At 43.2% G+C, this 21808-nt stretch overlaps 1 protein-coding gene across 4 annotated transcripts in view; it reads right to left on the reverse strand.

Annotated features, from left to right (window-relative positions):
• Positions 1-936: 936 nt before the first annotated feature.
• Positions 937-21808, reverse strand: part of glra2 (glycine receptor, alpha 2) — a 215694-nt gene continuing 194822 nt past the window's right edge. For all 4 annotated transcript variants that reach the window (XM_068039864.1, XM_068039861.1, XM_068039865.1 and 1 more), the window contains exon 9: positions 937-1215. In XM_068039864.1, coding sequence (XP_067895965.1) covers positions 937-1215 — 279 coding nt within the window. The remainder of the gene's footprint in view (positions 1216-21808) is intronic.

Consider the following 21808-nt stretch of genomic DNA (forward strand, 5'->3'; position numbering starts at 1 on the left):
TTATACAGTGGTGCAAGTTACACAACAAGGTATTTACAGTTTGGCACCTTGAGATACATATGAAACAAAGCAACATAACCTTTTAAAGCTAGTGTACGACTTCCTAAAAAATTCAAACAAAAAAATTAAAAAGTGTAAGCAATCTGATTATATGCCATTAAATAAATCACACAACATGGAACATCATTTTAATACCTCAGTTTAACGCTTAATGTCTTTTTCCTGAAGTGTGAAAAATATTAAAATGCTCTACTAGAATATCAAAGTATATGATTTTTTCATATATATATATATATATATATGTAGAAAGAATTTTTCCAAGCACAAAATGACTGGTGACCTGCTAACACCTACATGGTCATGGAATGTAGCTCAGTTGGACACTGTTTTAATATAAAGGCAGTGATTTCTTGTAAAATTTTGGTCCACTCTTGATTCATTGTATTGGAACCATTGTAAACATACCAATCTTTGAAAAAAAAAGTGTGATCTTGTTTCTGTTGCATGTCCGTAAAAACTACCATTCCTTAAAAATATGAAACAACTGTAGACTTGCTTTCTTCTCCTAGATGCTTTCTTCCTCTTCCCTCCCCACGCACCCCCAACAAACAAAGCCCTGCCCTTTAACATGGTACACTGGGCTAATTTACCTCAGTCTGCCATAACGGGCATGGATAGGTTTACAGGGGAAAAATATCAGTCAAGGTTAGACACTGGAAGAACATGTCCCAACAGACAATGCAGTACATTATGGCCTTGTTTCGTGTTCTCATATCATTGCATTCTATTGCTGGCCCAACAGAATGCAAACATTCAGCTTTCTTTCAATCTGGGTTAGTCACTTAGTGAGAAACAGTCAGCAAACAACAAAGACAACTTAGCATAACTTGGTCACGGGCAGTCCAAGCAAAGAGAGGCCTTCTGGTGGGACGTTGCCTACTGCTGATGGACAGCTTCGTGTCGTATAATTTTGTATGTAATCCAGTAAAAGATGTTAAAAATGAGGAATGCTAGAGGGAAGGCAGCACGGGATATCATGTCAATCCTTTTTGCTCTGTCGACGAATTTCTTTCTGATGGCCTCTGCATCCTTGGGCTGTGGGGGTGGAGGATTTGGAGCTACAGTTTTGACAGCTGTGCCATCCTTGACTTGAAGGCAATGACCCATCCCATATCCACTGAAGTTAAAACGACTCTCCCGAACCAGTTCTTCATCCTGTGAGAGAGAAGGGACAATAAAATAGAGCAACCAAATCTGACAAGGTGACAGCTTGATTTAGATATATTCACATTACTTGTGCCCTGAAGAAGTCATCTAGGCAAATCATCGAATTGTATTTTTCCCTTTTATTGCTGAGAGTATTTAATCTCATGCTTGAAGTTACTTTGAGAAACTGAAGCTTCAAGTTGCATCCTGGATCAAAATTTTTAGATCTTAAAGCTATTTCCCCTCTGTTAAAGGATTTGTCTTCTTACTGGAGATTGGGGCATGAGTAATTGTTTAATAGTTTAGAACGCTGCAACCTGATCCCAGTACTGAAGACAGCATCTAACATGATCATCTCCCGTAATCTTTTCTTTAAGGTTCTGAACAAACTGAACATTTTTCTTAGAATCTGATGGATTATTGGATAAATGTACCACTTGGTTTGCTACTGCGCTGCATAGAATAAGTTGGGCCCAGGTTCAACACCAGGCCTGTACTGATTTACAGATCTTAGCTGGGGCATCATGACAAGTGGTGCAATTGGTCTCAATATTACTGTGAGATAGAGAGCAGAAGTTGCTGAATTCTATAAAAAGTTTAGAAAGGCAAAATACTGTGGATGCTGAAAGTTTGAAATATAAACAGAAAACTCAATGTTGAGTCTGGAAGGTTGTGAATTTCCTAATTGAAAGAAGAGGTGCTCATCCTCGAGCTTCCATTGAGCTTACCTGAACAGTGTAGGAGGCCGAGGACAGAGAGGTCAGAGTGGAAGTGGGATGAAGAATTAAAGTGGCAAATGACTGGAAGCTCAGGGTTAAATTTTCAGATTGAACCGAGGTGCTCAGCAAAGTGATCACCCAAGCTCCATTTGGTCTCCCCAGTGTTCAAGAGACTGCATTGTGAGCAGTAAATACAGTATACTAAATTGAAAGAAGTTCAAGTAAATCACTGTGACCCAAAGAGCATTTTAGGCCAAAGCAAAGAAACAGCCAGTTTGAATAAATGTATTTTGAGTGAGGTGATGAAGGGTTGTTTCCATGGAAGCTTACCACAACATTCATTAGCAATTTTGGGAGAAAGAGAATTTCTTTGAATTCATTGTTTCACACTTGAAAAATACCAGAATCCAAAGGATTGATTTAATCCCAGTCCACCATTTAAGCAAAGCAGTTTGGTTGCTTACATGAGGATTTTCTGTATGGGAAACAATCATTTCCTGATGACAACTCGCCTGAGAAATCAGGAAACTATCAGAATATATAAGGAATTCAGCAACTTTTACAGCATTTGGTAATGAATTCATGATTCAGTTTCAACTGTACATTAACAAACACTGTTTGTCCTTCTTTCATTTCTACATTTATTCTTTTTTGCCACCATGGTCTGACATATAAGCTTAGTAATAAGAAATGGGATGGACAAGGTAGGTCCTCAAAAGCCACATTAATTCCTTGACACTCAGGCTAATTGTGTTTTTTTAAAATGGCCATTAAATTAAAAATGAGTCAACTGGCTTAAAAAAAAATCAAAGAAACAGCCAGTCTGAATTAATGTCAAGACTCTAACTCAATTTGAGCTGGGATCAACAATCTTGAGGTTGTTGCGGGCCCAGTTATGAAATGAATGTAAATTAGATAGAATTCAAACCAATTAAAAATAATCAGTATTATTTACATTAAAATAAATCAAAATTTCAAATGCCAAAGAAACATCTAGTGAAAGTTATTGCATTTAGGGATGAACATATTTATTGCCAGTAATTAAGTTTTTGTTTTCACTATGATATCAAACTGCACTGAAATGACTGCCCAAGTATAATACTACTAATCTCCTTTAATATTTCAACCCTTGCATCATCTACATAGCAGGGTATTCCAATTAACTGAGTAAGCAGTCATATCCAAATAAAGCTCGTACCAGTAAGCTTCTGTGCGTCGACATTTTGCATACCAAGCGACTATTCAAGTCTCATAATGAACCAGTAAATGTTTTTTATCCAGAGAGAATATACTTGGTATATGCAATAGAATGGTAAACTGGTTTGTACGCTAATAAAGAACTCATAAAATCCTTACAATGCACGGAGGGTAGGAAATATACTGTAAACGATCTGCTGAGAATTATACGCTAAATTCCAATTTGAATCCTCAGCTTAATAACAGCAGGTGTTGTAGATGGAGAAATTCTTGCCATCTGGAGACTACAATTTCAAACAAGTAATTTTGCTACCATTGATTTGTTCACACCATTCAGAGTATGTTAGAAGCAGTGGAGCAAATATAACAATGCCTTATTGATTCACACAGCTGAAGTCTGGACCTGTTCAATGCATTCAAGGGATAATGCTCTGGCTTTCAAAATATATATATGTCCTTTTCGCAGAAAAAAAATGTACTGGACAGCAAAAGTTCAACCACCTTTTCAGCTGGCTCTTTTGGTAGTGATCGCAGGGTGCAGGACATTATGATACCTACAAGCACCATCTGCAGAAAGGTCACCCATCAGAAAATTTCCCCTAGTTTGCCGCAAGGCTAAACCAAAACTGTGTTTGCTAAGGCAAACTGTATGGTATCATAACAACTAGCATTTAGACATTTATAATGTAGTAAAACTTAGGGAGATTAATCAGATGAAACATTGACACACAGGCAAAAAAGACATTGCAGAATCATAGAATAGAACAGCACAGCAGGAGACCATTCAGCCCATCCAGTCTGTGCTGGCTATTTCAAAGAGCAATCCAGTTACTTCCACTTCCCCAATCTTGCTCCATATTCCTGTAATTTTATTCTCCTTCAAGTATTTATCCAAATCCCTTTTGAAGGCTACTATTGAATCTATATCCACCACCCTGTCAGGCAGCACATTCCAAATCTTAACCATTTGTTGTGTAAAAATGTTTTTCTTCGTTTCACCTCTAGTTTTTTTTGCCAATCACTTTATAAATCTGTTCCCCCTCATTATCAACACTTCACCCATTTGAAATGTTTTCTCTTTATTTACTCTATTTGAACCCTTCATGATTTTAAACATCTCTATTAAATCAGCCTTATCTGCTTTAAGGAGAACAACCCCAGCTTCTGTAGTCTATCCACATAACTGTATTCTCTCATCCCTGGAACCATTCAATAAATCTCTTCTGTACCCTCTCTAAAGCCTTCATGTCCTTCCTGAAGTGTAGTGGTGCTCAGAATTGGACACAATACTCGAGCTGAGGGCAAACTAATGTTTTATATAGGCTTAGCATAACTTCGCGGCTTTCGTACACTGCCTCTATTTATAAAGCCCAGAATCCCATATGCTTTATTAACAGCTTTGTTAACCTGTCCTGTCACCTTCAAAGATTTGTGTATAAATATACCTTCTCTGTTCTTGCACATGCTTAAAAAGTGTACCATTTAGTATGTATGGTCTCTCATTCTTCTAATCAAACTGCATTTCCTAGCATTTTTCAGTAGTGAATTTCATCTGCTACGTGTCTGCACATTCCACCAGTCTATTTATTTTCTCTTGAAGTCTATGACTATTTTCCTCACTTCCAAGTTTTGTGTCATCAGCCCCCAATTCCAAGTCATTAATGTATATCAAAAACAACAGTAAACAACGCCAATGTTTACCTCCCTCCAGTCCACAAAATAGCCATTCACCACAACTCTGTTTTCTATCCTTAGCCAATTTTGTGTCCATACTGCGATTGCCCCTTTTATCCCATGGGCTTCAATTTTGCTAACAAGTCTAATATGTGACACATAATCAAATGCCTTTTGAAAGTTCATATACACATCAACTGCACTGCCCTAATCTATCCTCTCAATTACCTCATCAAAAAGCTCAATCAAGTTAGTCAAACATGATTTCCCCTTAACAAGTGCATGCTGGCTCTCCTTTATTAGCCCACACTTATCCAAGTTGCTGTTTATTTTCTCCCAGATTATTTTTTCTTAAAGCTTCCCACTACTGATGTTAAAATGACTGGCTTGTAATTGCCAGATTTATCCAGGGTGTAACATTTGCAATCCTCCAGTCCTTTGACATCACCCCTGTATCTAAGGAAGATTGGAAGATTGTGGCCAGCATCTCTACAATTTCTACCCTTACTTCCCTCAGCAACCGAGGGTGCACCCCATCCCAACTGGGTGGCTTATTTACTTTAAGTACTGCCAGCCTTTTGAGTACGTCTTCTTTATCTATTTTTATTCATTAGAGTTCTTTGAGGAAGTATCAAGCAACATGGATAAAGGGAAACCTGTGGATGTACTGTACTTGGATTTCTAGAAGGCATTTGACAAGGTGCCACATCAAAGGTTACTTTCCAAAATAAGAACCCATGGTATAATGGGTAACATATTAGCATGGATAGAGATTGGTTACCTAACAGGAAACAGAGAGTAAGCATAAATGGGTCATTTTCAGGTTGGCAAGCTGTAACTAGTGGAGTGCCACAGGGATCAGTGCTGAGGCCTCAACTATTTACAATCTATATCAATGACTTAGATGAAGGCACAGAATGCTTGGTTGCTAAATTTGCTGATGACACAAGGGTAGGTGAGACAGTAAGTTGTGAAGAGGACATAAGGAATCTGCAAAAGGATATAGATAGTTTAAGTGAGTGGGCAAAGATTTGGCAAATGGAGTATAATGTGGGAAAGTGTGAACTTGTCCACTTTGGCTGAGAAAATAGGGGTGGCGCAGTGGTTAGCACCGCAGCCTCACAGCTCCAAGGACCCGGGTTCAATTCTGGGTACTGCCTGTGAGGAGTTTGCAAGTTCTCCCTGTGACCGTGTGGGTTTTCGCCGGGTGCTCCGGTTTCCTCCCACAGCCAAAGACTTGCGGGTTGATAGGTAAATTAGCCATTGTAAATTGCCCCTAGTGTAGGTAGGTGGTAGGGAATATGGGATTAGTGCAGGGTTAGTATAAATGGATGGTTGTTGGTCGGCACAGACTCGGTGGGTCGAAGGGCCTATTTCAGTGCTGTATCTCTAAATAAAAAAAAAATAGAAAAACAACATATTATTTAAATAGAGATTGCAGAACTCTCAGATGCAGAGGGATCTGTTGTCCTAGTACATGTAACACAAAATTTAATATGCAGGTACAGCAAATTATTATGAAGGCACATGCAATTTTGTCATTTATTGCAAGGGGAATGGAATACAAAAGTAGAGATGTTTTGCTACAGTTGTACAGGGAATTGCTGAGACCACATCTAGAGTATTATGTACAGTTTTGGTCTCCTTACTTAAGAAAGAATATAATTGCATTAGAAGCAGTTCAGAAAAGGTTCACTCGACTGATTCCTGGGATGAGAGGGTTATCTTAAGAGGAAAGGTCGGACAGGTTGGGTCTGTATTCATTAGAGTTTAGAAGAAAGAGAGGTGATCTTATTGAAACATATAAGATCCTGAGGGGAATTGATAGGGTGGATGTTGAAAGGATGTTTTCCCTTGTGGAGAGACTAAAACTAGGGGGCACAGATTAAAAATAAGGAGCCTCCCATTTAAGACAGAGATGAGAAGAAATTTTTTCTCTCAGAGGGCCATGAGTCTGTGGAACTTGCTTCCCCGGAGAGCAGTGGAGGCAGGGTCATTGAATGCTTTTAAGGCAGAAGTAGACGGTTTCAAGGGGTATCGGGGGTAGGCAGGAAAGTGGAGTTGTATCCACAAACAGATCAGCCATGATCTTATAGAATGCCGAAGCAGGCTCAAGGGGCCTAATAGCCTACTCCTGCTTCTAGTTCATATGTTTGTATGTTCATATGTTTTATCTCAGCAGTATCCCAGCAAATTCCTAGTTTATCATAGCTTTGGCAAAGTTCTCTTTCTTGGTAAACATTGATGCAAAGTCTCATTTAATAACTCAGCCGTGCCTTCTGCCTCCACCAGTGGTTCTCCATTTTGGTCTCATTGTTCCTCTGACAATCCTTTTACTGTTAATATGCCTATAGAAGAACTTTGGATTCCCTTTTGTGTTTATTGCCAATTTATTCTCGTACTGTCTCTTTGTTTCTCTTACTTCCTTTTTCACTTCTTTGTACTTCCTTTGTACCTTTTATATTCAGCTTGATTCTCCCTTGTGTCATCTAGCTGACATCTGCCATATGCCCCCATTTTCTGCTTCATCCTACTCTCCAACCCCTTTGTCAACCAGGGAGCTCTGGCTTTGGTTGCCCTCCCTTTGCCCTTTGTGTGAATGTATCTAAACTGTACCCGAACCATTTCTCTTTATAGGCCACCCGTTGCTCCATTATATTCCCGCCTGTCTTTAACTCCAAATTTGCCAGGGCTAGAGCCCGCCTTATTGGGGTTGGTGGGTGGAGGGGGGGAGGGGGTTGGCAGGGCGGGGGTGGAGGGGGGAGGGGTGCTGCTAATTAAATGCTTTAAGGAGGGTCTTAAAGATACATACGTTTAGGAGTGGTTTTCCTGAGTTTATAGTCACTACAGCTGAAGCTCTGGCCACCAATGGTGGGCAAAGGGAGTGTGGGATGTGTAACAGGCCAGAGTTGGAGGAACACAGAGTTATTGAAAGGTTGTAGAGCTGGAGAAGGTTATAAATACAAGGAGGGGTGAAGCCATGGAAGTATTTGAACATGAGGATGAGAATTTTAAAGGCTTTGATGGACAGGGAGCCAAGATACGTCACAAAAACAAGGGTGATGGGTGAGGGGCTTGGTGCGGATATGTAGGATATGATCAACAGAGTTTTAGATGAGTTCAGGTTTATGGAGGGTGGATGGGAGGCCAGCCAGGAGAGCATTGAAGTAGCTGTGTCTGTGGTTGACAAAAGCGTGGATGAGGGTTTAACAGCAAATGGGGGCAGCGTATCATCTATGGCAGTGTGATTGGAGGAGTGTAATCCTCACTGCACAAATGGGAGGGAACAATGCATCTTTGTAATCTTGCTGCCTAGAAAGGCACATGTATGGCTTTTAGAAATGCTCAGACATTGACTTTAGGAATACATATATCTTTGAAGTTATGATGATAAATGTTTACTCCTAAAACCAACCTTTCCCCATGTTTTGGAACACCTTATTAAGTCACTATCTGGTAACAATAATCCGTTAATATGTACCCTATCGAATTGGATCAATGAGGGAACCAATCCCACAACATAAATAAGCTGGATTTCACAGGACTAGGAGCCAAGGGTGTTGGAGAATTGCCTAAGATGGTTATGTAAGATAATCACAAGTGGTAGCACTCTTGCCTTCATGTCAGAAAGTTTTGGGTTTGCGTCCCCCATCAGAGACTTGAACCTATGATCTAAGATGATACTGAAGAATGCTGCACTGTCAAAGATGTCATCTTTGAGATGAGATAATATATCCCATGATACAATTCAAAGAAGAATGGGGGAAGTTAGCCCGGTGTCCTGGACAACTTTTATCCCCCAGCCAATCATTTAAAGGGGATGATCTGGTCATTCATTGCTGTATGTGGGACCTTGCTATGTGAAAATTGGCTGCCATGTTTCCTACATTATAATAGTGACTACACCTCTAAAGTACTTCATTTGCTGTAAAGCACTGAAGGATATCCTGATCTCACAAATGGTACTTCAAGTAAGTTCCTTTCTCTTTCCATGATTGGCTGTACTAATACAGCTACTCACACGTGAGCACTTGCAGATTTTCAATTTCCAGTTTACTGCTTATTACTTATAAGGAAGAGGAACAAGTGAAGCATTCCAGTGAGCAGTCATAACAATACTGAATATAATCCTGTGATCACTAACTAGGTGACAGCCTGAAATTAATTTGCAGTTCCTTTATTCTCTGATTACAAGTGGTTAGCTTGGAGAGAGCTCTGACACAATCAACTTTCATGAATCAGGAGAGATTGATTTTCACCAGATCTTCAGTGACCCCCAAGAGTACTTATTTCTGGTCAATAAGACCCTACCTTATCACTGCGTGAGGTCTGCCAGGCGGAAGTCAAAGCCATAAATCATGAGCAGGATGACTGCAGAAGTCAAATTCTATTACTGTTCCGTGGGATTCAAGGATTCTTGTGACGTTTGGAGATTGCATTCCCTGCTCCTGTCAATTTATAATTGGTTGTACAATGTACATGGCTTACGATGATTATATAAGTCAAAGCACATTTTTATCAAAATGAGATTACAAGATTTTCTCTGAATTCAGCCAGTGTTTTGGGGATCCTTTTTGCCAATGTTACCATTGAAACCACAAATCAGTGGCTTTGATTGCAAGTTTAAAAAAATTGTATTGTCGGTTGCTGCCAGTTTTGTGGCATCTGCCCTGCACTATAAATGAGGTCAATCCCGTAGCTCTGGATAGCCTACCCATATTATAGTTTCTACTTAAAATAGTCCTGAAGCGAGAGCACAGTGCCAGAGTCCTGTTCTTGTATGAGTTACTAAAATGAATCATCTATCCCCCAAAGAGGTAGATCTCCAATATAGACACATGCCGATTCGCTAAGTCACTCAAGCCATGAGTTATACAAGCAACTGCTGTGGCTCCCACACATACTCTAGCCCTATTTCACATTTATTTACAGCTTTACCCTTTAATTGTATGATAGATACAATGAGAAACTGTCTGAATATAACACCATATTGTATTCTGCTTTTCTTACAATGAATGCTTTTGTCGTTAACCTAAAGGCTCATTTTCAACTTTCATTCTAGGTCTGGATATTCTCCAATATTATCTCCAATAAACCTGTACACATGAGTATGAGAACAACAAAAATTTGCATGTAATGTAGAAGAATATCTTACTTCATGGAGGTACAATAAGACAAAAGTGAACTACAAGCCAAAGAAGGAGATATTAGCTTGGTCAAAGAAGTGCATTTTAAGGAGGGTTATAAAAGGAGAGAGGGAGGCAGAGACATTTGAGAGGGAGGTATGGGGCCTAAATGGCTGAAGGCAAATGGACGATGGTGAGTAGATGGAGATGAACAAGAGACCAGAATCAGAGCAACATGAGGTTCTGGGAGAGTTGTAGGGCTGGGGAAGATTACTGAGATAGGAAGGTGTTAAAACCCAAGGACCAGGATTTTAAGTGGGAGCCATTGGGAGACCGGGAACCACTATAGATAGATGAGGACAGGGGTGATGGGTGAGTTGGATGCGTTACAGGATAGGATAGGTACAGCAGAGATTTGGTTGAGTTGAAGCTTATGGAGGGTGGAGAATGGGAGATCGGCCAGGAGAGAATTAGAATAATGTAAGAAGTGTAAACTCAGTCCAGTTGCAGCCACAACAACACTTGCCACCATAGATGCTTTGACCCCATTAAGCAGTGAATGAAACCAACTTGGAAAGTGGTGTTCCCTTCATCTGGACGAACAGACCCAGTATAATATATTTTGCAGTGCTACTTCTGAAGGCAGAGGTCCTCCAAAGGAAGTACTGTAATTGAAATGAGTGCCATTTAGTTGCAACGCTTCCCTCTATCAAGAGAACAAACTTACATCCTGTCAGTTTGGACTAAATTAGAACTTAGATTACACAGTTACAAGGACAATGCTCAAACACACTGAGCTGAATTCTGTATTGGATGTGGGGCTCCCAGTGCCAGGCCGAAAAAGCAGGGGGAATCCTGCCTCTGCCATTTTCGGTGCCCCCACCAACGGAGTGATTGGAGGGATCCTCTGGTCTTTTTGATTCAGAATTTTAGGAGGCGGGATCACCGTCCCTTTAAAGACTTTATAGGGATGGGCATACTGCTTCCAAGAGCTGCCAGCCAATCAGAGAGCTGGCAGCTTAGCAGTATTGGCAGCGTCACCAGGAACAGTGGTGGAACCCCGGAACAGAGGTAGGTGAGGCGGGGTCTCGGGGCCAGTCTGGGAGGCCCCGACAAGGGACGATGGGGGGTGGTGGTTGTTCAGTCTGCGGGAGGGGGGGTAAAGCTTTTCCCCAGGTGGGGTCCTCTGTGGGCCACAAATTGCCCACAGAGGAGGGGAGCCCCAAGCCCACACGGAGGGCACCTCATTTTACAAGGTGTCCCTGCTGCTGATAAGATCTCAGCGGTGACCGTTAATAGACCACTTAAGGGCCTCAATTGGCTTCTGGGCGGGAAGGCCGTTGCAACCGATCCCACCCCTGGGAAGATCGCTGGATGACGGGGAGGCAATGCGCCCTCCACCCCCTTTCCCCCCGCTACCTGTCACGATACTTCGTTCCCCCCCACCCCTCTGCCCGCCCCACTCACCTCCGATTCCACCTCGGGGGGTGGGGTGGGGGAGAGGGCCCATAAAATCCTGGCCGCTGCTTCACTAAAGCTCAGAAAACATTCACTATTTTGATGAGTTTGCTGGATATGAAAGACTTTTTATTTTGAGCTTCAATATACATAAACATTGAGAGATGTTCTCTGAGAGAACCCTTCAACAGCCAAAACATTGTGATCTCAAGAGGACTGATGTTCTTACAAGGTACGTGTGGAATCTCACATAATATATGCATTTCACAATAAATTCATGTACATGATTTAAATGATAAAAGTCCCTATCTGCCAGCCTTGCAGATAGTTTAGAAGAACACATAAAAATATCAGAAGCTATTTTCATGCAGGCCTGTGATTTGCAGGAGGGAAAGAAATCTACTCCGAAATCCCTGAGATATGACCAACTGCTAATAAAACGCACATAGAATTGCAGAAATATAATCCTGCAACATTCTTTCCCTGCCAACTCCACAATTCCAACAACTACTTGAACTAAGAGAACTATGATTCAAATCAAAACTGAGAAAATGAGAGACAGAACTGCAGTCATGTGAAATTGCAAAGAGGACAAGCAAAAATATCAAAAGAAAAACTGAGGGCTGCAACGACAGGCTTCACATTGAACTGACGTTACCCCTGTTTATATATAATTATTGTTTATAAAACATGTAAAACTCAAACCTGCAACTGTGTACAGCCAAGCTTTTCATGACCCCTTTACAGTACTGCTGCTGATACCAGGTCTAGAATTAGTTCCACGGCTGTCATATAAATGAGGCAATTTTGCTTTTTTGTAAGTGCTGAGATTCACGAAAGCAATAGTGAATAAATATACATTTTAAGAATGCAATACACCAAAATAGGTGGCATCTTAAAATGATTCATTCCAAATGACATAGAAGATTAGGATGCTACTAAATTGCACTCCATGCATGTGTTTTGTTGCAAATATGTGGCACTCTCACTATTCCCACAGCAGTGCAAACAGCCAGTTTAACTGAATGCTCCTCAATCAGTGCTACACAGCAGATAAGCATTGCCGATATAATAGGATTATAACTAATTACAAAGTGAAGATTAACCATGGAATTATAAATTCCCACTTTTCTAGTGTTCAAAGCTATTAATTGCAGGAATTTAGCAAAACGAATGATGCAAATTGAGGAGAAATGAATTTATTTGAAGAATCTAGATCAGAACGGCACACATTGGGCTGGAATTTGTGCTGGAGGCGGGGCTCCCAACACCGGGCTGAAAAGGCAGGGGAAATCCCATCTCTGCCTTTTTGTATTCCCCCTTGAAGCGATCCTCCAGTCTTTTTAAGTCAAAGTTTCAGGAGCCAGGATCCAAGTCCCTTTAAAGATGGGGATCCTGCTTCCAAAAACTGTTGGCCAATCTGAGAGCCAGCACCTCACAGTATCAGCAGCGCCATAGCGCGCGGTGGCCATTCCCGGAACTACAGAGGGCTCAGACCTAGGCCCAACAGTGGATCCCTGGACCAGAGGTAGGTGAGGCAGGGTTGCCTGGGTCGTGCGGAAGAGCCCGGCGAGGAGGGAGATGGGGATGTGGTCATGCAGTCCATGGTGTCGGGGGGTCCTGGGTGGTATAGTTGTTCTGGGTGGGCATCCTCCATGGGCCTGAAATTGACCATGAAGAAGGGACCACCACCACCCCCCCCTCAAGCCCGCAGGGAGGGCACCTCGTGTCGCAAGGCATCCTCCCCATGCAACGGAGGCACTCCCTACCACTAATAAGATCCCAGCGGTGGAGGGAAGAGGCCCTCAATTTGGCTGTTAATCGGTTGCTTATGGGCCTCAATTGGCCTCTGGGCGAGGTGGTCATTGTTGGCCTACCACACCAGGAAGATCACTCGGCGACGGAGAGGGGGTGAGCCCTCTGCCCCGCCATCCCCGCCACCCATCGCAGTATTCTGTGCCCCCACCAACACACCACCGCACCGCCCCCCCCACCCCCCAACCCGGCCTCAGGGGGCCACACAAAATCCAGTATTTAGTATTCCCGTTGCGGCTTCCGCTGGTGGTCGCTGTCGCTGTACATCATGTGTGCGGCTGGTCCACTGCAATCCCACAGCAGGTGGCAATTATCATATTGGAGGCACAGGGCCTGGCCAAATACACAATGGGGGACAGGATTCGAGGTGCCGAATGCAGTGTCAGCTGACTCTGGAGCAGTTCATGATGCCATATTTAAAACCCTGCCAGCCCAGCTTTCATTGCTACCTCTGAGTCATTTGCTGTTTACTGCTGAAACTGGTGCTGAAGTGACTCCTGGACTTCTCAACCCCACAACAAGGAAACTGCAGGATGGCTCAGGCAAGACACCGGGTGGTCCCATGGTTTAGTGATGCCTCCCTTGAGATCCACCTCCAGGCTGCAAGGGAAAGGCGGGAGGATCTCTTCCCCAGCGATGGCAAGTAGAGGTCCTCTGGCCTGACCAAGCAAGTCGGGACGGAGATTGCTGAGGAGGTGAGCAGCCGTGGAGTCACCCCCGAACATGTGTCCAGTGCAGGAAGAGAATCAACGACAACCTCCTTCGGTCTGCCGAGGTGAGTACTCCATACCTCTCTCCTTTTTGGGGATTGCATTTGGCTACGTGAGAAGCAGCGTGACATGGGGAGGGAGGTACTGCAAAGGCACTGGCAAAGGCGGATAGACATCACCACATCCTGCAAGATGCATAGCTGCATCTCAGCCACAGGCCACCTGTTTCACAGCTCACCCCCATTAACTCCCGAGAGCTGATGTGAGGATGAGCCATATAGGAAACCCCATCAGGGAACGAGGGCTTGCCATTAGCACAACAGTCCTGTAGCTCTTCCTTTGGAGTATGACTATGCCCCCCTTTCCACTTTCAAGACAAGAAGGCCCATAACAACAGGGAGACCTCACATACTAGCAGAGGAATTGCAGACATCTGGCCTCGTTCAGCAGCTGAAAATGAGGCACTGACGTTAGCGGTGACCTCGGTGGCCACTGAATAGCGGATGGTGCGACTGGAGTCTCCACGCAAGAAAGGGAGGATTGTCTTCCATCGACATCCAACACACTTCTGGAGATCCACATCATGCATGGATATCATGACCAGATCTGAAATGCCTAACTCACATGTTTGTATTCTCTCATGCAGGTCAGTGTTCGCGGGAGACTTAACCAGAGGGGGGACAGCAGTCAACCTCCGAGGAGCAGGCAGAGGAAGCACTGCCCCATGACTCTCCTGCATCTTCCACCAGCGCAGACACTTTCATCTCGGTGGGATCACATTCAGCTTTAGAATCAGGGTCACAAGGTGGTGAGGGCGCCAAAAATGTACCCGAACAGCTGGCTGAGGCTGTCACAGCCGAGGCCACTGACAGTCGGAGGACTGTGGGCATCCAGGCCCATGGCGAGCCTTTGATGTCGACAGCACAGGGCATGCTGGAGTTGCAGGGAGAGGTAAGGCAACATCTGGCGGAGATGCCAGAGATCATGCACAGCCATGAGCGGATGATGAAGGAGTCCATACATGCCATGAGTGCTGCCACATCTCAGGTATGTGAGCACATGGCTTCCTCCATCAAGAGTTTGGAGAGCCAGATCCCACAGATGTACGCAGACCTGCACATCACATTGGCAATGAGCTCGACGCAGGAGTAGCAAGGCAAGAGAAGGACAAGGCACCTGGAGATTTCTCCAGCTCCTTGTCCTTCTCCGGTCAGCAGGGAGGTTCAAGCGAGCTTTGAAAGGGAGGAGGAGAGGTTGCCCTCCACAGCTGGGGGCTCCTTTCAGGGCGCTCTAAGTGTGGACACCAGCTCCTCAGCCCCTCCACCAGTGAGCCCAGCTCCAGTAGCTGTGCGCCGAGGAAAGTCCTGCACCTGTGCAGGAAACCCTCAGGCAGCTGGGCCCTCCAGGCCTCAGGCAGCTGGAGGAAACCCGCTGAAATCATAACAGGCCTGCAGCCTGCCTCCAGCCCAGCTGCTAGTGTAGGGGTTACACCATGTAGAAGCACACGCAAATGTATAAGAAAACCGCCTAGAGACACTTGGGAGTTCACAGGTGTTTGACATTTGCCATTTGTTTTCCACTGTAAAGTTTTTTCATTATTGAAGTTAACATTCATTGTGTAAAATGCTTATTCCTTCGTGCATTTATTGTGAGATCTGACTTCACTCTTCTCCTTCATTGGGCTGCCAGTGTAGGCACAGCCCTCCTTTGGTAAGCATTTCTGATGTGCCAGAGCGCATGGTTAAGCTGAGCGCTAGGCATGGAAACCAAACAGAAAAGAAGCGACACTGAATTGTTTTAGAAGTCTTTGTTACTTTCATTCTGAGAAACCATCATGGTGGCTGGAAGCAGGTAAGTATGAGACTGTCTCTTGCATCCTGGTCCTCCCTCCATTGGAAGCGTTGCATCACACCATGGGGGTCCACAAAGACATGGTGTATGAACCCCATGCCAGGTGATCTGTAGGCCTGAAGAGCGCAGTCCTTGCAGTGACGAAGTTGCCTTGGCATCTTTGCTTTTGCTATTCCTCTCAGCTTACACGCTGATGGCCCTCAGTGCCTACCCTTGCTGATAGCCAACCCTCTCACCCTCTAGTATCGCCACCTGACCCTCTTCACCCAGCAGTATGGCCAACCCTGCCGACCACCCGAGACCGAGCCCACCCATGCAGAGCACACAGGACTGTAGGCTGACAATGGCCTCTACTCCCCCCTCTTCCCCTATTCAGTGCTGTTCATGGCTGCCTTCCCATCGTGGCATTGAGGCCTTGCCTCAGTGCTGCTAGCTTTCTACGGCTGGGGATCCGAAGGCACGTGAGGGCCGCCCATTGTGCACTTAATTCCAAGCCCCCCAGGTGAATCACTGTCAATTACATGCAACTGTATTAAAACTAACTACTACTGCATGGGCGGCAATTGCCGCCTTGGTGCTTTCCTGATGCTGACTAAATCCCGAACCAACATCACAATGTCAGATTTCCGGGCGGATGCATCCGATGCTATTTTCCATCCCCCCCATGCCTCCATTCCCACTCCAAACGGGCTCACTAAATTCAGACCATCCTTAGTGAAAGGACTGCATATATATATATATATAGACACATACAGATTTATGGGATGCATATATATCTTAAGCAGCAGAATCATTTGGTTGCATCTGTATCTCAAATGGCGTTTTGTATTAAATGCTGATAAAATAATGTATATTACTGCATTAGGAAAGTAAGCTATCAAGTGTAAACTTTTACAGTGAAAGCTTGATTGTACTGCAAAATTTCACCAGATGAGGGTTCATCAAATAGGCTTGGTTTCAGGGACAGTTACAGTAAAGAGTCAACTCAACTTGAAATTCTTACTTTTCATTTGCATCATTTCACTTTCCCCTAGGCTCGAGCAGAGTGTTTCCTAATTGTTGGCCTGAAGGGGAGTGGAGTCATGACCCAAGGAAGTGGAGTTAACATGTACTCTTGTCCTTTGGAAAGCAGCAGGAGAGCACAATATTCTTAGGACTCACCTGCACAGGAAATTCCTCTTGCTTCGGTGACTTTGAATGAAAAGGACATCTCTGTCCTGCTAAAGTGACCTGTAGTCTGTATGTACTGGGTCTGTACAGCAAAAGTGGATACTAATGAAATTGGTGAAGTCACAGCAGATGTTACAACTCAGATAGCCAAGCTAAGAAGACAAGAATGGGTGCCTAGTCTTTATACATTTAGAAGTTTTATTTACAGAGATACACATTACAAATCATGCACCTCCAATCCAACAATCACACTTTCAGTCTGCTCGTATACATATGAGTATAAATAAATCCCCAGTTAATGCTCACCACCTGAATACAATTAAACACCCAGTTAATATACAATTCTCAACAGAGGCATCCACTTGACAGATGCTGGATCGATCTTTCGTTAACAAATTATTTGCAGATGGCAAAAGCAAGTGGCTATAAATATTTGTTGAGCTGCTGATAAAGGGAGAGGTAACCCTATAGGTAAGTAACATCACTGATAAATACTTTTCCACAGAGAACCTCGATGTTCTTTATTTATTTCTTTTAAACTTTTTTTTTTAACCAAATGGAATGAATACAGTATAGTGACATAAGGCAAACTGATCCTCATGTCTGCTTCACAGTATTGGTCTCCATAGTTCCTGGTGCCAGTGGGTGAGTACACTTTGCATTCCATCACTCCTATGTTCCAGGCTTTGATTTTACAGGGGGTGGAGTGCAGATTCAGCAGAATGATATTTAGGCCAAAAGAGTTAAATTATGAGGGTAGTTTGTATATACTAACAAAAGTCATCGACCTGAAACATTAACTCTGTTTTTCTCTCCTCCCATGCTGCCTGACCTGCTGAGTATTTCCAGCATTTTCTGCTTTTGTTTCAGATTTCCAACATCTGTAGTATTTTGTTTTTACATAGATGAGGCTTATATTCCCTTGGGTATAGAAAATTAAGGTGTGATCTAATTGATGTGTTTAAGATGATTAATGGAGTTGATTGAGTAGATATAGAGAAGCCCTTCTGGTGGGTTCCAGAACAAGGTTATGCAACCTTAAAATTCAAGCTAAGCCAGCACCTCTTCACACAAAGAGCTTTGGAAATCTGGAACTCTCTCCCGCAAAAAGCTCTTGAGGTTCGGTCAGTTGAAAATGTCAAAACTGAGAATGATAGATTTTTGTTACCTGAGGGTGTTAAGGGTTATGGAACCAAGGCGGGTAGATGGAGTTAAGATACAGATCAGCAATGATCTAACTAGATGATACAGCAAGTTCCCATATTCCAATGTGCTGTCAGTGCTGAAGGTTTTTACCTTATGGCCAGCTCAATACCAAACAGGCAGTATGACAGCGATAAAGCAGTATGCTTCAATTATAGAGTTGAAGTAGCTGGATAGCATGATGGTCAATCTTTCTTGACAGAATTATTGATTTAGTCCAATCAGTATGGTAGGTAATGCACCATTTGTCCACCCACTGTAAAATCTAGCTTTAACTATAATAGCTTGCTTGTTGCTTGGCTTCCGAATAGGGAATTCTTCCCACGTTAAATCGCACTTCTGACATATCGCATACAAGACAAAGTGGCATTTTTCCACTTCTGCCATTAGACTAGACCCCACTTGGACTCTGGACCATAGGCTTGCTAACATCTCCAGTAAATGAACATCCAGTGTTATGGAAGTGATTTTTTTTTGTTAAAATATTTTTTGAGGAATTCATAGTCAAACTGAATAAATGTTGGACCAGTTTTTTTTTTCCAAGAGGGTAATCAAGAGGGCATTGAAAGAACTAGTTTGGCAACAATGTATACTGGTTGTCACATGACTCAAGTTAAAAACAGAACAGAAACCCTGGTAACAGGGGGGGAGATGTGGGCAGAGAAGTCAGTCACGCACCCCTTGATTGGACAAGCCCAGGGAGCAGCAGCGTGCACCTGAGAACACAAAAAACTCACAGGCTTTTGGTTGTAGGGTCAGTGTATTTTACCTTCTGGAGTGAGCAGCTAATAAATTTAGCCTGCTGCTGCAGAAGTGAAGGAAGGAGAGAAGACCACAACCCAGCTCATTTTCCAGTATCTCAAAGACCCTGAGAAGTCCACTGTGTCAATTCATCTCGTCTTCTGTCTAAGTTACTTCCCAATGCCGCGTGAAAGGAACTGTTCTAAAAGATCCCAGTGACCTGTCTACATGTACTTGGAGGCTAGATTGTATGCCAGTTTTGGATCAACATATCTCATCTGTTTTCTTCAAAAATGAGCAAGTAATCAGCCCAAGTATTTTTGTCTGTAACAGAGCTCTGAATTTAAAAAATCCCTTTTATTTTTCCGGTTAACTGATGTATGTATGTGTAGGTGTGAAGGGACTTCAAAATTTTAAATGTGTGTTTATGCTTTACTTCATTACTAGTTAAGACTTGTACTATAATAAACTGATTGTTTTGTTGTTCATTAAACAAACCTGGTTAGTGTGTTTTATTCTGGGGGAAAATAGAGTATATGATTGACTGACTGACTGTATTAGTAAGTGGGAAAATTAAAATATATGTTGTGACCTGTGGAGAAGTGGGACTAGAATAAACAGTGCACTCCTGCCGCCTAGGTTGTAACACCAGTCATTGAGTAGCCATGGGTTAGACCATTGTAGTAATGCATCTGTATTGAATTTGAGATTGTTCTGACCTCAGGAAATTACAAAAAACCCATGGCATGTGAATCTACACCAGCATTATGCAATTGTTATGAAAGTGGCTCTGTTTTGTAAAAAATTATTTTTTAAAAAAGAATTTATAGTTAAGCTAAATAAATGTTGGATCAGTTTTTAATCAAGAGGACTGAAGGAGCCAGATTAGCAACAGCGTTGCTGTTTGTCACATGGCCCGGGTTAGGCTTTGAGCAGAAGCCCTGGCAACAAGGGCAGAAAAGTCACAAGTGCTCATTTGATTGAACAAGCCCAGTAGTAACAGGGAACATCTGGGTTGGCAGAAAAACTGACAAGTTTTCTGGTTGTCAGTCAGTGTGTGTTTTACCTTCTGGAGGAAGAGACCACATTCTTGCTCAATGTTTTTTAAAAGTCAAGTGCTGCTGAAGTGTCAAAAAAGGACAGAAGAAGGAGAGAATTCCAAGGAAGAACAGAAGACTACAACCCAGCTCACTTTCTCACAATTCCCTAAAAGACACTGTGAAGTTCACTGTGAATTCGTCTTGTTTCCTGTATTTCAAGAAGGCCTGCTAAATTCAATGCTGCCTAAAGAGAGCTAATTCTGGAAGATTCCAGAGATTCTGTCTACGTGTGCTCAGAGGTTGGACCGTTTAGTGCAGCGTATCTCATCTGCTATTTTTCAGGGGTGGGCAAGTGATCTGCCCATGTAAGTTTATTGTCTGTAATAGAGCTCTCTATATATGTGTGTATATGTATATGTATGTGTTTATGTGAGTGTGAATGGACTAAAGTAAAAATAGACTTTAAAAATTGGTTAAGGTAGAAAAGGGGACTGTTAGATTTTTAAAAATTTGATCTGTGATATTGTTTTAATTCATTACTAGTTAAGACTTGTTTTATAATAAACTGTTAATTTTGTTGTTCAGTAGAGAAACCTGCTTAGTGTGTTCTATTCTGGGGGAAATAGTGTATCCGATTGACTGACTGTGTCAGTAAGTGAGAAAATTTAAAGAATATGTTGTGACCTGTGGAGAAGTGGGACTGAATTAACAGTGCACTCCTCCAGCCTCGGTCATAACACAACAGAGCACATCCAGCCGTGAATGGTGGTGGACAATTAAACAATTAACTGGAGGAGATGGCTCCACAAATATCCCCATCCTCAATGATGGGGGAGCCCCAGCACATCAGTGCAAAAGATAAGGCTGAAGCATTTACAACAATCTTCAGCCAGAGGTGCCGAGTGGATGATCCATCTCGACCTCCTCCTGAAGCCCCCAGCATCACAGATGCCAGACTTCAGCCAATTCGATTCACTCCGCGTGATATCAAGAAACGACTGAAGGCACTGGATACTACTACGGGCCCTGACAATATTCCGGCAATAGTACTGAAGACCTGTGCTCCAGAACTTGCCACGCCCCTAGCCAAGCTGTTCCAGTATAGCTACAACACCGGCATCTACCCTGCAATGTGGAAAATTGCCCAGGTATGTCCTGTACACAAAAAGCAGGACAAGTCCAACCTGTCCAATTACCGCCCCATCAGCCTACTCTCAATCATCAGTAAAGTGATGGAAGGTGTCATCAACAGTGCCATCAAGTGGCACTTGCTTAGCAATAACCTGCTCAGTGACACTCAGTTTGGGTTCCACCAGGGCCCCTCAGCTCTTGAGCTCATAACATCCTTGGTTCAAACATGGACAAAAGAGCTGAACTCAAGAGATAAGGTGAGAGTGACTGCCCTTGACATCAAGGCAGCATTTGACCGAGTATGGCATCAAGGAGCCCTCGCAAAACTGGAGTCAATGGGAATCGGGGGAAACCTCTCCGCTGGTTGGAGTCATACCTATTGCAAAGGAAGATGGTTGTGGTTGTTGGAGGTCAATCATCTCAGCTCCAGGACATCACTGCAGGAGTTCCTCAGGGTAGTGTCCAAGGCCCAACCACCTTCAGCTGCTTCATCAATGACCTTCCTTCAATCATAAAGTCAGAAGTGGGGATGTTCGCTGATGATTGCACAATGTTCAGCACCATTTGCCACTCCTCAGATACTGAAGCAGTCCATGTAGAAATGCAGCAAGACCTTCACAATATCCAGGCTTGGGCTGATAAGTGGCAAATAACATTCACACCACACAAGTGCCAGGCAATGACCATCTCCAACAAGAGAGAATCTAACCAAATCCCCTTGACATTCAATGGCATTACGATCGCTGAATCCCCCACTATCAACATCC

The sequence above is a fragment of the Heterodontus francisci genome, chromosome 10, assembly GCF_036365525.1.
Source record: "Heterodontus francisci isolate sHetFra1 chromosome 10, sHetFra1.hap1, whole genome shotgun sequence".
Classification (NCBI taxonomy): domain Eukaryota; kingdom Metazoa; phylum Chordata; class Chondrichthyes; order Heterodontiformes; family Heterodontidae; genus Heterodontus; species Heterodontus francisci.